Below are 12,738 nucleotides of genomic sequence, written 5' to 3'. Positions count from 1 at the left end.
ACAAGAGCGTGAGCTGCGCCGAGCGCTGCTCAATGAAGGGCTGTGAGTGAAAAACGCCACAGCAGCGAACATCAGAGCTGCTTTAGGGAAGAGGGAGATGTCAGAGGTGGGTTTTGTGCTGAGCATCCCCTGGAGAAGAGCCATCAGGAACCGGTGCTCCCTCTGCCACCGCAGAGATGCATCTCACACTGCCAGCAGCACTCAAATCTGACCTTGCAGAGGGGCTGGAGGGGGCTGGCTCAGACAGGGAGAAAATGGAAAGGGGCAGAATAAATGTTTTTCATGCCTGCACATAATCAATTTGGTTTCCCACATCTTTATTTAAAGCATCTGATACCAGACCGCAGTGAGAGAGGCAACTCAGATGGACAGATATCTCTTGCAGCAGGATGACAGAAAACAAAGAGAGCCATGGAGGACTTCAAGTGACCAACCAGGTATGGCAATTCCTGCAGAGCTTCCAAACGGGTCAGATTCTTTGGTTTAAGTCACTTTAATTTCTCTCATGCCTCTGAACAAGGGTGTCACTCCAGCCGTGACACCACAGGGCTGTCAGCAAGGCAGGTTGAGGAATATCTCATCTTTGGTGAGATGAACAGATGTGTTCAGAAGAAATGGATGTGTTTTGTGCACTGAGGGTTTCTGATGTGAAGGAAGAGCTTGTGTGTCCAGGAGCAGCCCTGTTCCTGTAATAAGGATCTTGTCACCTCCCAGAAAATCCTTTTAAGGCAGCACAGGCAATGGCCAACCCCATCTCTGAGCAGGGCCAACTGAGTTACCTTGCAGGAGGACATCACCTCTGCTCTCCCTCCGGAGGAAGATGGGCAATAACAAATAAGTAATGTCGTTGCTTGAAATTGCTCATGTTTCCGTAGGATGCTGTGAACTGTGGTGCCAGGTTTTCATCCGATACCTGCAGCGCTGAGCCCCACAGCCCTGTGCCTGTGCAGCCAGGACATCGTTACACCTTCATATCCCGTTTCTTGTGGGCAGCGATTGCCACTGATGCATGAACTGCCCTTAATCCCCTCCCCGGCTTTTCCACCTCTTGCTTTGTAGCATTTAGTTGTAGCTCTCTGCATGGGACAAACAGAGCTCATTGAAACTCCTTAGTAGCTGAGAGTCATTTAAATAGCAAATAAACGTCACCCAGTGGTACCTATGCACCAAATCTACCAGCCAAATCGTGCTGCAGCACCTGCCCCAGTTTACAGTGTGCTCCAGCCAGCACAAAGAGCGTAACCAGCAAGAAGGGCCAACAGTGAGGGCGAGAGGGGACTGGGGAAGTTACCACAGGGAAGTACAGGGGAAACCCCCCCTGCAACGCGGAAGATGCTTGTTTGGTGTCCATCTGCTGCAGTGCAGGGGATGCTCGTTTGATGTCCGTTCACTGCAGTGCAGGGGATGCTCGTCCAGCGCTTCTCTGCCCTGCCATGAACTGGGACCGCTTTCCCTTTCCCTCCCTTTTTTTTTTTAATGTTTCGCAAGATTAACTTTCCCCATCATGAGCCCTGTCTACCGCGGGCTGCTAATAAGCGTTTGTGCCCTTGAGCCTGGCTCAGCACGCCTGGTGGGAGAGCAGTGTGCCCTTCCCAGGCCAGCAGCCCTCTCCTCCCCTGCACGCCCGCCCTGTCAGCAGCACCGGACTCCCACCGAGCACTGACCGCTCTCTCGGAGAAGCAGCTCCCCTTGAACACACCTCAGTCCCACTCTGCCGCATACTCACCTGCCAAAACCAGTACACCACAAACTGCCGGTTCCCTCATGCTGTTAGCTAAACATTTACTGATACCCGCTGGCATCGCTCGGCGATACCATCGCTATCAGTCCCTGCATAGCCACTGTTTCACCTTGCACATTTCTTATCGAAATGCCCAGCATCAAAGCAGTCCCAGGAACAGGCCTCCGCAATTTCCATCGCTCCGACAATCCTACCATTGATTCACTAAGCCAAGGTCAGCCTGAACTTCCCATGCACATGATGTTTCAATATCTTTTTCCATATCTTTTTCCAAGGACCAAAACGCTACAGACACCATCTCGCCCGCGATTCATGGCTGCGTGCCAAGAAAAAAAAAAAATCTTAAATAAATTGGCCTCCCATGAGCCCTTTTTTTTTACTAGCTGCATTGCTTTAAATCCTAATGTAGTCAGCTATGATTTTCATGGTTGAATTTAGGGATTCAGCCAAGGCTACCACTTCCCCAGCTCTCGTCTCTCTGTGCCTGAGTGTGTTTCCTTGTTATTTACACAAACCGCATGAGTGTTATTCTGAAATCGTCTGTTCCTGCAGCACAAGGAGCCAGGCCAGAGCCCCATCAGCTTTGATGAGGAATCTCTGAGCTCTGGGATGAGCATCTAATTAGTCTCAAAATCCTTTCTCCATCAACTGAAGCAAACCCATTTCAGGAGGCCCCCAAAGCTGTCCTCCCCATAACAACCTGTTTTCATACCCCTCCGAGCATCCTTAGTAGCCCATTGTAACCCCCTGCTGAGGATGAGCTCTTCAACCCAATCTGGAGCTGTGGGTCCCGTGGGGACACCAGCAAGCCTGAAGTCATGGATCCCATAGGGACACCAGCCATCCCAGAGCTATGGGTCCCATAGGGACACCAACCAGCCTGGGGCCATGGGTCCCAAGGGGACACCAGCCAGCCTGGAGTCATGGGTTCCAAGGGGACACCAGCCAGCCTGGAGCCATGGGTTCCCTAGGGACAAGTCCATCTATTCTGGCCCCGGGGATCTCAGGGTGCCCCGGGGAAGGAGCAGGTGCCTGTGGCACAGGGACTCTGAGGCAGCTGCCACAAGGTGGCACTGGCACCTTGTCACCCAGCCCGGTGGCCTCTAGCCCGAGGCCCCAGAGTGGGGCACGCAGGGCACCCCCCAGCCCTGCTGCAGGCTCTGGTCAGAATTTAATGGTGGGGACAGACAGGAGGAGCTGCCGATGGGCAGGAAATCGTGTGAATAACTATCACCACAGGAGCTGTGTCTTGCAGGAGCGTTTTTCCCCCTTAGGGTCTTCTGGATTAGGAGAAAGCAGCATTTTAAATTTATTTATGATGTTCCACCCTGTAACAGACTTGTCCCACCCCGGTCATAGCAGCAGAAAGGACTCTGGGGTCACTAGATCCATGCCAGCCTCCCCCTCTCCCAGGAGGGCCAGCGGCCATCAGGAGAGGCAAGAAGACCACATCATCTCAGGGTTTTGGGGTACCACACTCACCGTTTAGCACCTGTCCCATCACGGGGACCCCCATTCTGGCCCTGGCACGAGCGGCTGCTCTGCGGCTCATCCCGCCAGAGGAGCTGGTTTTAGAGGAGGACAAACACCGGGGAGATGGAGAAAATTGCAGCGCGGTGTGTGTTTACACAAACCAGCCTGACAGAGGGTTGCTGTCTCGGCTGTCCCCTCCTGGCCTGATTCCCCCGATTTATTTGCAGATAAAGGGTTTATTTTCCTTTCCCAGCGCTGCAACTGCAAAACAAACACAGCAAAGCCTCTTGAGCTACTTCCCGCTTGGGCCAGGCGCCGGGGCACATTGGTGGCATTTGTCCCCGCACCCTTGGAAAGCCCCGCTGGCACCACACACCCATCTCAGAAACTACAGCAGGCTCAGCCCCAGAGCAAGCACCCCCAAGGGCTCCCCAAAATCCCCTGTCCTGGCTTTTGTGCCCAAGCCAAGGGCATGGGAAATCAGGAATTGGTCACCAAGCTGCTGCCGTCCTGGTGCCGCCAGTGCCAAGATTTCCAGCCCTACCCTAAAAACGCTCACATCGAGTATTATTTTTTGGATTAGGGTTTGGCGTCACTGTTTGGGCTCAGGCATCACAGACGTGTTTAACCTTTGAACGCAGGTGGAAAGGCCCCTATGGGTCAGCTAATCTAGCTGCAATTAAAGATATTAATTATGCCATTATTAACAGGTTAAGACGTGCGAGGGACCGGGTCACCAGCACTGCCCCACAGCCTGTTTTGAAGGACGGGGACGTTTACTGTCCTGGACACTGGCCACTCCACAGACCAGTCCCAAACACGGCCAGTTTAATAGCGGAGATGAAGCCAAGGAGCCCAGCAGGACCTGAGAACATCCCCTTCCCGTCCGCCGCTGCGCCCTCGCCCCGTGGAAAACACATTTGGGACCTGCAGTACAAAAGGCCAAAGCTACAGCCGACAGCAGGAAGGAAGCAGGAAAAACTTCGGCATCACCGACCGGAGCCCAGAGAGACCTTCGAGGACGCGCAGAGCCGGATGCCTCCGGCCAGGCTCGGGCCATGCTCGCAGCGTTGTGCCGCTGTTCTAGCAATGCTCCCCGGCCGGCAGCAGGGAGAAAGCATCTCGTATTCTGGGACGCGGGCTGTGATGCCACCACGGGGTTGCCCTTGATGTCCAGGGAGCAGGTTTAGCCCTCACAGCATCCCCTGGGCTCTGGCAGCCAGGGCAGGGCACCCATGGATATCCCCCAGCGCAGACTTTACTCGGAGAAGAAGCAAACACGACCCTACTGGAAACCGCCACCTCTTTTAATTCCCCACCAGAAAAGCGGGGCCCAGCCCGGCTCAAAAATTACAGGGTTTTAGCACCAGAAAAGCTCACTAGCCCATGTCACGAAGATGCTGGCAGCCCACGGAGGTCAACGCTGCCTGATCTGTCTGGGGAAACGGTCAATTTTTCTTCCTGAAGACCCCTGCCAGCCTCTTCAGGCCACGGTGGGAGAGGAGCTGCCTCTGTCATCCCCGTCCCGCCGGGGCTCAGCCAAGGTGGGCCTGCGGGACCGGGACCTGCCCATGGGTCGCACCCTGCCACCTCCTGCCAGACAGGAGCCGTGGCCCAGCCAGGACATCCCCACGCTGCTCACACTGGGGCTGAGCACCTCCATGGGGGCACCGAGGGGGGTTCCCAGCAGCTTTGGGGCCGGGCTGGCCGTCAGCGCTGCCTCATCCCGCAAGCAGCGGGATGCACAGCAGCGACGTGACCCCCAAACCCACCGGCTCCCAAGGGACAAGGCGTAGGGGGCCAGGCTCAGATCATGGAGACTCTGTTCTTGATGTAGACATGGTAGGGGTCGCTTCGCTTGTCCACTTTGCGGGAGCGGGTGTAGCCCAGGATGAGGCTCCCCACTGTAGCGGCAAAGAGGGTCATGACGAAGAGGATGTACATGTAGGCGTTGTCGTTGCGGCCAGCACGGCTGGCGCGGGTGCTGGCATTGCGGGTGGCAGCACTGGTGGCGGCAGGGCGGTCGGCGGGGCAGAGGATGACCCCGTGCAGCGTCTGGTTCAAGGCATTAAGCACCGCCTGGAGGCTTTGGTGCCAGGTCTCCGTCCGGTTGTCCTCCTCCATGTCCTCGCCCAGCCTGAGGGGAAGGACAGGGAGGGTCAGCCAGGGCTGCCCTTGTGGCAGTGGTCCCCCTGGGATGATGCCAGGGATGTCCTGCCAGACCCAACGATGACCCCAAAACGGTCTTTGAAGCACCAGCTCTGCCACACAGCAAAGGCAGAAGTGGGGGCATCCAAGCCCTTTGCATTCACGGCAACCCCCTCCCCACATTTCACTCCCTCCATGTGCGGAATAAAGTCCCCGGAGCTTCGGGGCAGCTGCCTGTCCCACTCTCCTCCCCGGGGCTGGGGACAATGGGGGGACACAGCTGTCCCTGGGGGCTGGGATGGCTGAGTTCAAAGCCTGCTCCCCCCAGGGACGCGGTGGGGTTGGTGGGCACTACCCGTGTCCTGCACTGTTGCAGGGTGCGGAGCTGGCATCCAAGGGAACCCGGGGAGGCTGTCTGGGGTCCCCCATCCTAAATAACAACTCCAGGCGGGACTGATCCTGCTGTGCATCAACCCTACTCGCTCTGGGCCAGGTCCCCTGGGGTGAGCAGGGACCCCCTTTTTTACCTGGGGCCAGGAGCCCTGACCACCCTAGCAGGGGGGGCACAGCTCCCCACATGCCCCCGTGGACCCATCCCGAGGGGTTGCTGCCCTAATCCCCTTGGGGATTTCCCTCCCCATGGGTCCCAGACCCACTGTGACCTCCCCCAGGATGCAGTGCCCCTCTGCCAGCCCACCCTGGACCCCCATGTGCCCTTCTGTGTCCTCGTGCACCTTCGCACCCTGCCGGGGCCTCAGGGCAGGCACGGACGGGAAGGGACACAGGGACACGGTCCCCCACGTGTGCCATCCTTTGGGACACACCATCCCCACAAACCACCATCATTCCCCAGGGTAAACCCCCCCCACACACACACACTCCTGAGCACCCTGTTCCTGCAGCAACAGGAGCTCTGCCCCATGCACAGGCGGCTGCCCCCCCCCCCCCCAAAAAAAAAGGTCCCCCTCAAACCCAGGGTGCATCTCCCAGGACAAGACCCCAGCAGGGAGGAGGAGGAAGGGGCTGCACAGCCACGAGCCCACAGGGATGGGCTCAGACCTGGCTGTCTGCCCGACTTAGAGACAACTTTGAAGCAAGAAGCGGCCAAATTTGGGAGATTTAGGGCAAGATCTGGGTTTATCCCAAGAAGGGACCCACAGATGGAGTGTGGCATGGCGGGGACCCCATGTTAGGGGGATTGTAGGGGACAGGGGGGCCAGAGGGGTGGGAAGGGGGGTTCGCACTCACCCAGGGTGCCCTCCCTGCCTGCGCTGCTGCCAGGCTGAGCCAGGACTGGAGCATCGCGGGGCGGCAGCGAGGGATGCCGGCCGAGCTGGGAGTGCCGCCCAGCCTCCTCCCCTTCCAGGGGCAGAGCCACCTGCCAAAGCCACCCAGCCCTGACACGGGCCACCAGCCTGTCCTCAACCCTGTGGGTCCCAAACGTGGCCCCCTTGCCCTGGCCGGATACAGGAGGCTTTACAGGGCCGGGAGAGCAGGACCCTGCGTTTCCCTCCCAGCACACGCTGCCGGTCACGCTTTCCTGTCCCTCCTCCGTCCGTCCGTCCCTGCTGTCCCCAAGCCCTCACACTGGGCACTGAGCCTGCCCAGGGCACTTTTGTCCCCGCTCACCATCCCCTCCCAGAACTGAGCCAGCTCAGTGAAATGGGATTTTCCTCCTCATTACTCCCTCCCGGGGCTCCGCCAGCCCCATTGCTCCCAGCTTTGCCCACACAAAACCCCTGGGGGCTGTGGGGCCCGTGGGGACTCGATGATCTTAAAGGTCCCTTCCAATCTAAATGATTCCATGATTCTATAATTCTATGAACTCCACGATTCTATGACCCACCAGCACTGCACAGCAGGGGTACCCCAAAGCTTGTGGGGCAGAAAGAAGGCCTAGAGCAGCAGTGAGGGGCTGCGGGTGGGGGTCAGGTCCTGCTCCGAGCAGGGCGCGGGGACTTTATTTGCCATTTTCCATTTCTCCTGAGCCCGAAGCACCTGTGTGGCTGCGGAGCTGCTTCCACCCACCCGCGATCAGTGCCTCCAGCACAGGCACTGGGTCTGCCAGCAATGGGGGTGACTCAGAAGTGGCTGTGGCTGTGCCACACACCAACGGGGGGAGGTTTCGGGGAGCCCAGACTGGGCACTGCCCCTCCTGCCCACGCACTGGGAGAGCCACGAGCATCCCCGAGGGGGAGCAGGCAGCTTCGGGGAGCTCAGTCTCAGGTTGGCTTCTTACCCCTTAAGAAACTTTTCAATTAAAATCAGTTTATATGTGTCTACCCATAGGTTTGCATTGACAGGCACGGATCCCAGTGCCATCGGGACCCCAGGGTGGCCGTGTCCCTTCGCCCAGGATGGCTGCTGTAAGCCCTCTGTGGATGCTGCAGCCGGAGCAGCGATTTTGGAGGACCTGATGTCACCTGCATGGACCACGGCAGCACCACAGACCCAGCAGGAACAGGTCCCCATTGCCCAGCTGGGACGCTCCCATGGGGTCCAGGATGGCCGCGGCTCCTCTCCTCGGACACCCCAACTCCTTCCCCTCCTCCTGCCTTCCCACCGCATCAGCATTGTTCCAGTGGCCTTTTAACCACCATTTACAGCTTCTTATCAGTGATTTTTCCACCTGCCCTGACACCACAGCGAGGATCTCAGCCATGTGAGGATTTCTTCAGGCACAGGGCAAGAAAAAAGTCGTTACTCATAAAGTCTTTGGGTAAATAAATGAGCAAAGGATCAGCAGCCAAAGTTCACAGCAACTCTCTTTATACAAAATCTGCCTCTTTTTATGCAGCAACAAGGGAAGGATGCTCAACCTACCAGTCCTTCTTGCTCTTGTCCAAAGGCTGTGCGAGTGTTCACCTGAATTTTGGATTTTTTGAGGGAGAGAGGCAGAAAAACCCCACAGAAGTGCCTGTTTGGGCATTTCCCCAGCGAGCAACGGGGATGTGGTACCCTCAGAGGTCTGTGCTGAGGGATGGAGACCCGTGGCGCTGGGGAGAGGAGCCCCGATGGAAAGGTGGATGTTTAAGCAACAGCGCAAACCTCTGTGCCACCATTCATGCACAATCCATAGGCAAAGGCACGAGAGCTCTTGGCTTGCAATGAAGCCGGAGGCGGCTGCCGCGCCATTCGTCGGCCGTGCCGAGGGTTTGCCAAAACACCCAGCCAAGGTGTCGCAGCTCTCCTAGTCCCCGGGGTCTTCTGAAAAGACCAAGGTGCAGTCGAACACCTCCTGGAAGGCGTCGAGGAAGGGTTCGAGGACGTGGTCAACGGTGACGTGCCGCCCCAGCTCGCGGCTCAGCGAGGTGACGCCTTTTCCCTCCAGCCCGCAGGGGATGATGTGGTCGAACCAGGTGAGGTCAGTGCAGCAGTTCAGCGCCAGCCCATGGGAGGTGATGTGGTTCCCGCAGTGCACCCCTGCGGGGGGGCAAAGCACCCACCCATCAGCACCGAGGGATGCCCCAGCGTGAGCTATTTAGTGACTGTGCTGCTCAGGCCCCCCACACACATGCCATGCTCCCCACTTCTGCCAGGGAAAACCCCTAACCCATAGGCGGACTCCCCAAATTTGGGGCAGAGCGGGTGCAGCGTGTCCAGCGCCCTCCACCCCGGCCCTGTATCCCCCAGCACCTCCCACCGCTGGAGTTCCAAGTGGGCTTGGACACGGGAATGCGCTGCAAAGGGGGGGTCTGGGCTGCAGGACCCGACTCAGGATGCAGGGCTCCAGGAAGGGGTGCAGGGCCTGCCTGGCTGGCAAGGGAACAGCATGGGGCCCGGGGAGGGGGACAAGGGAAGGGGACAAGGCTGGGGACAAGGGGGTGGGAGAACAGGGCAAGGCTGGGGACAAGGGGGCAGGAGGGGGCAAGGCTGGGGACAAGGGGGAAGGCGAGCGGGGCAAGGCTGAGGACAAGGGGGAGGGCGAACAGAGTAAGTCTGGGGCAAGGAAGCAGGAGAATGGGGCAAGGCTTGGGACAAGGGGGCAGGAGGAGGGGACAAGACTGGGGACAAGGGGGCAGAAGGGGGGCAAGGCTGGGGACAAGGGGGCAGGCACCCAGTCCTGAGGGCAAGGGCCTCGGTCGGGGGGTACAAAATGCAGGGCCCTGGTTCTGGGTGCAAGGCCCTGGTTGCACTGCAGGGCCCCAAAATTGCGCTGCGCCCCCCCTCCTCGCTGCATACTCTCCTATATAATACCCCACCCCTACATGCCCCCCTGTGCATAACCTCGCTGCTGCATGTCCCGTCCCCCCACCCCCCTCCAATGCACACACACACCCCCCTGGGTGTATGGCTCCCGCCGGTGCATGTTTCCCCCTCCCCCAGTGCACATCCCCGCGGTGCACACACCCCCCGGGTGCATCTCTACACCCGGCGCGTTCTCACCCCACCGGTTCACACGCCCGGGTGCACATATGCCCGGTGCAAGCCCCCCCCGGTGCACCCACTCCCCCGGGTGCACGTCTCCTCCGGTGCATCCCCCCTGGGTGCAGGTCTCCATCCCGGTGCATGCTCCCCCCTCGGTGCACTCCCCCCGATGCACCCCTTGGGTGCATGTCTCCCCCTGGGGCACACCCCCCCGCCGGTAAACCTCCATCCCACCCCCCGGTGCACTCCGCCGGTGTGTGTGTCTCCCCCAGGTCCGTGTGCCCCCCCCCACAGTGCACCCCCCTGTTTCACAGCCCTTCGGGTGCATCCCCCTCCCCCGGTACACACCCCCTCGTACACTCCCCTCGGTGCATGTCTCCCCGCGGTGCGTCTCCCCCCACCCCGTGCACTCTCCCCCGGTACATACGTCCCCCCGTGCCGCCTCCCCTCGGGTGCTTGTCTACCCCCGGTGCAGCACCGCCCCCCGCACCCTGCGGCGCACTCCCCCCGGTGCATACACCCCTCGGTGCGTGCCTACCGCCGGCGCAGCCCCCGCCTCTCCCGGGAAACACACACACGCGCCCCCCCGCGGTGCCCCCGCCGGCGCTCACCGATGGCGCAGATCTTGCTGTCGCCCATCCAGACGCCGGTGAAGGGCGGCGGGAGGGCGCGGGCGGCGGCCAGGCCCAGGCGGCGGCAGAGCCGCAGCACCAGCCCCTCCAGCGCCGCCACGTACCCGCGCAGCGGCAGCCGCCGCCGCCGCAGGTCGAGCACCGGGAAGGCCAGGAGCTGCCCGGGCCCGTGGAAGGTGATCCGCCCGCCGCGCCGCGCCGCCGCCAGCCCCGCGCCCCGCGCCCGCAGCCGCGCCGCCACCTCCGCCTCCGGGGCGCCCCGCAGGCCCCAGGCGTAGACGGGCCCCGAGGGCTCGCTCAGCACCACGCTCTCCCCGGGGAGCCCGGGGACGGGGTCGGGGCCGCAGCCCCGCGCCGCCCGCGCCGCCCCCATGCAGCGCTCCTGCACCCGCAGCGCCTCGGCGTAGGGCCGCAGCCCCAGCCGCAGAACCCGCACCGGGGCCTGCGACATGGCGGCGGCTCCCGGCTCCCTCCGGCAGGAGCGGAGCGGAGCGGAGCGGGCAGGCCGCGGCAGCCGGCGGGAGGCGCCGGGACAGGCGGGCGGAGGCCGGGGGGGGCGCTGGCGGGCGCACCGGGGGACGGGGGAACGGCGTTATGGGGACAGACACGGGGCCAGGGGACGGGGCCAGGGGACGGCGGCGGGAGGGGAGAGGGGACAGGGATGGAGGAGAGGGGACACGGGAGAGGGGACAGCCACGGGGGTAGAGAATGGGGACGGGGGAACGGGGAGGAGGGGGGTTGGGGGACAGGCACAGGAGATGGGGACAGGGATGGTGGTTGGGGGGAGAGGGGACAAAGGCTCTGCAGAGGGATGTGGACAGGCTGGACCGATGGGCTGAGACCAATGGTATGAGGTTCAACAAGGCCAAGTGCCGGGTCCTGCACCTGGTTCACAACCCCATGCAGCGCTACAGGATTGGGGCAGAGTGGCTCGAAAGCAGCCCGGCAGAAAAGGACCTGGGGGTGTTGGTTGACAGCCGGCTGAATATGAGCCAGCAGTGTGCCCAGGTGGCCAAGAAGGCCAACAGCATCCTGGCCTGTATCACGAACAGTGTGGTGAGCCGGTCTAGGGAAGTGATCATCCCCCTGTACTGGGCACCGGTGAGGCCCCACCTCAAGTACTGCGTTCAGTTTTGGGCCCCTTGCTACAAGAGGGACATTGAGGTGTTGGAGCGTGTCCAGAGAAGGGCTACAAAGCTGGTGAGGGGTCTGGAGGACAAACCTTATGAAGAACGACTGAGGGAGCTGGGGTTGTTTAGCCTGGAGAAGAGGAGGCTGAGGGGAGACCTTATCACCCTCTACAGCTCCCTGAAAGGAGGTTGTAGAGAGATGGGGGCTGACCTCTTCTCCCTGGTGACAAGTGATAGGACGAGAGGAAACGGGTTCAAGTTATGTCAGGGGAGGTTTAGATTGGATATTAGGAAACATTTTTTTCACTGAAAGGGTTATTAAACATTGGAATAGGCTGCCCAGGGAGGTGGTGAATTCCCCATCCCTGGAGGTGTTTAAAAAAAGGGTAGATGGGGCACTGAGGGACATGGTTTAGAAGTGGCTTTTGTCAGGGTAGGTTAAAGGTTGGACTTGATGATCTTAAAGGTCCCATCCAACCTCAGCGATTCTATGATTCTATGATAGGGGACGGGGGGACGGGGAGAGGGGTGGAGGGAGAGGGGACAGGCACGGGGAATAGGGACAGGGGACAGAGATGGAGCAGAGGGAAGAGGGGACAGGCACGGGGACAGAGGACGGGGGACAGGGATGGGGGTAGAGGGGACAGGGGAGGAGACAAAGATGGAGGATGTGGGATGGGGGTGGGGGGAGCAGGGACAGGCACAGGGAGGGAGGATGGGGGAACGCGTGGGGGAAGTTGGGGACAGGCGGGAAGGGGACAGGGGACGGAGTGGAGGGAGAGAGGACAGGCTCAGGGGATGGGGACAGGGGACAGAGATGGAGAATAGAGGACAGGCACAGAGGATGAGGAGAGGGGACGGAGTGGGGGGGGAGGGGATGGGGACAGAGGATGGAGGACAGGGGAAAGGGATGGGGGGATAGGGGACGGGGAGAGGGGACAAAGATGGAGGATACGGGACAGGCACAGGGGATGGGGACAGGGGAGAGGGGACAAGGGACAGAGATGAAGGATTGGAGACAGGGGACCGAGATGGAGAATAGAGGACAGGCACAGGATGGGGATAGGGGAGAAGGGACGGATGGGGGGAGAGGGGACAGGAACGAGGGATAGGGACAGAGGATAGAGGACAGGGGAGGGGGATGGAGGAGAGGGGACAAGGGAGGGGGGACCAAGATGTAGGATAGGGGACAGGGATGGGGGGACAGGGATGGAACAGAGGATGGAAGATGGGACAGGGAGGCGGG

At 60.6% G+C, this 12,738-nt stretch overlaps 2 protein-coding genes across 4 annotated transcripts; both read right to left on the bottom strand.

The window, feature by feature from the left end:
- Positions 1-315: 315 nt before the first annotated feature.
- KCNE3 (potassium voltage-gated channel subfamily E regulatory subunit 3) lies at positions 316-8,313 on the bottom strand. 3 transcript variants are annotated; one of them, XM_063327945.1, is made up of 2 exons: positions 8,186-8,313; positions 316-5,351 (listed from the first exon to the last, which is right to left on the bottom strand). In XM_063327945.1, the coding sequence occupies exon 2, from the start codon at positions 5,336-5,338 to the stop codon at positions 5,021-5,023; it is 318 nt and encodes a 105-aa protein (XP_063184015.1). In that variant the 5' UTR covers positions 5,339-5,351; positions 8,186-8,313; the 3' UTR covers positions 316-5,020. The 3 variants fall into 3 exon arrangements, with proteins under 3 accessions (XP_063184015.1, XP_063184008.1, XP_063183999.1); XM_063327938.1 differs by lacking the exon at positions 8,186-8,313 and adding an exon at positions 6,611-7,960; XM_063327929.1 differs by lacking the exon at positions 8,186-8,313 and adding an exon at positions 7,602-7,960.
- Positions 8,110-10,966, bottom strand: LIPT2 (lipoyl(octanoyl) transferase 2). Its single transcript, XM_063327919.1, has 2 exons — positions 10,342-10,966; positions 8,110-8,785 (listed from the first exon to the last, which is right to left on the bottom strand). Exons 1-2 carry the CDS (start codon positions 10,811-10,813, stop codon positions 8,553-8,555), a joined length of 705 nt encoding a protein of 234 aa, XP_063183989.1. The 5' UTR covers positions 10,814-10,966; the 3' UTR covers positions 8,110-8,552.
- Between the last annotated feature and the right edge of the window lie 1,772 nt (positions 10,967-12,738).

This window comes from Chroicocephalus ridibundus, chromosome 1, assembly GCF_963924245.1.
Source record: "Chroicocephalus ridibundus chromosome 1, bChrRid1.1, whole genome shotgun sequence".
NCBI classification, from domain to species: Eukaryota; Metazoa; Chordata; class Aves; order Charadriiformes; family Laridae; genus Chroicocephalus; species Chroicocephalus ridibundus.
Note: the sequence above shows the minus strand (reverse complement) of the source record. Positions and strands in the feature narration are given on the sequence as shown.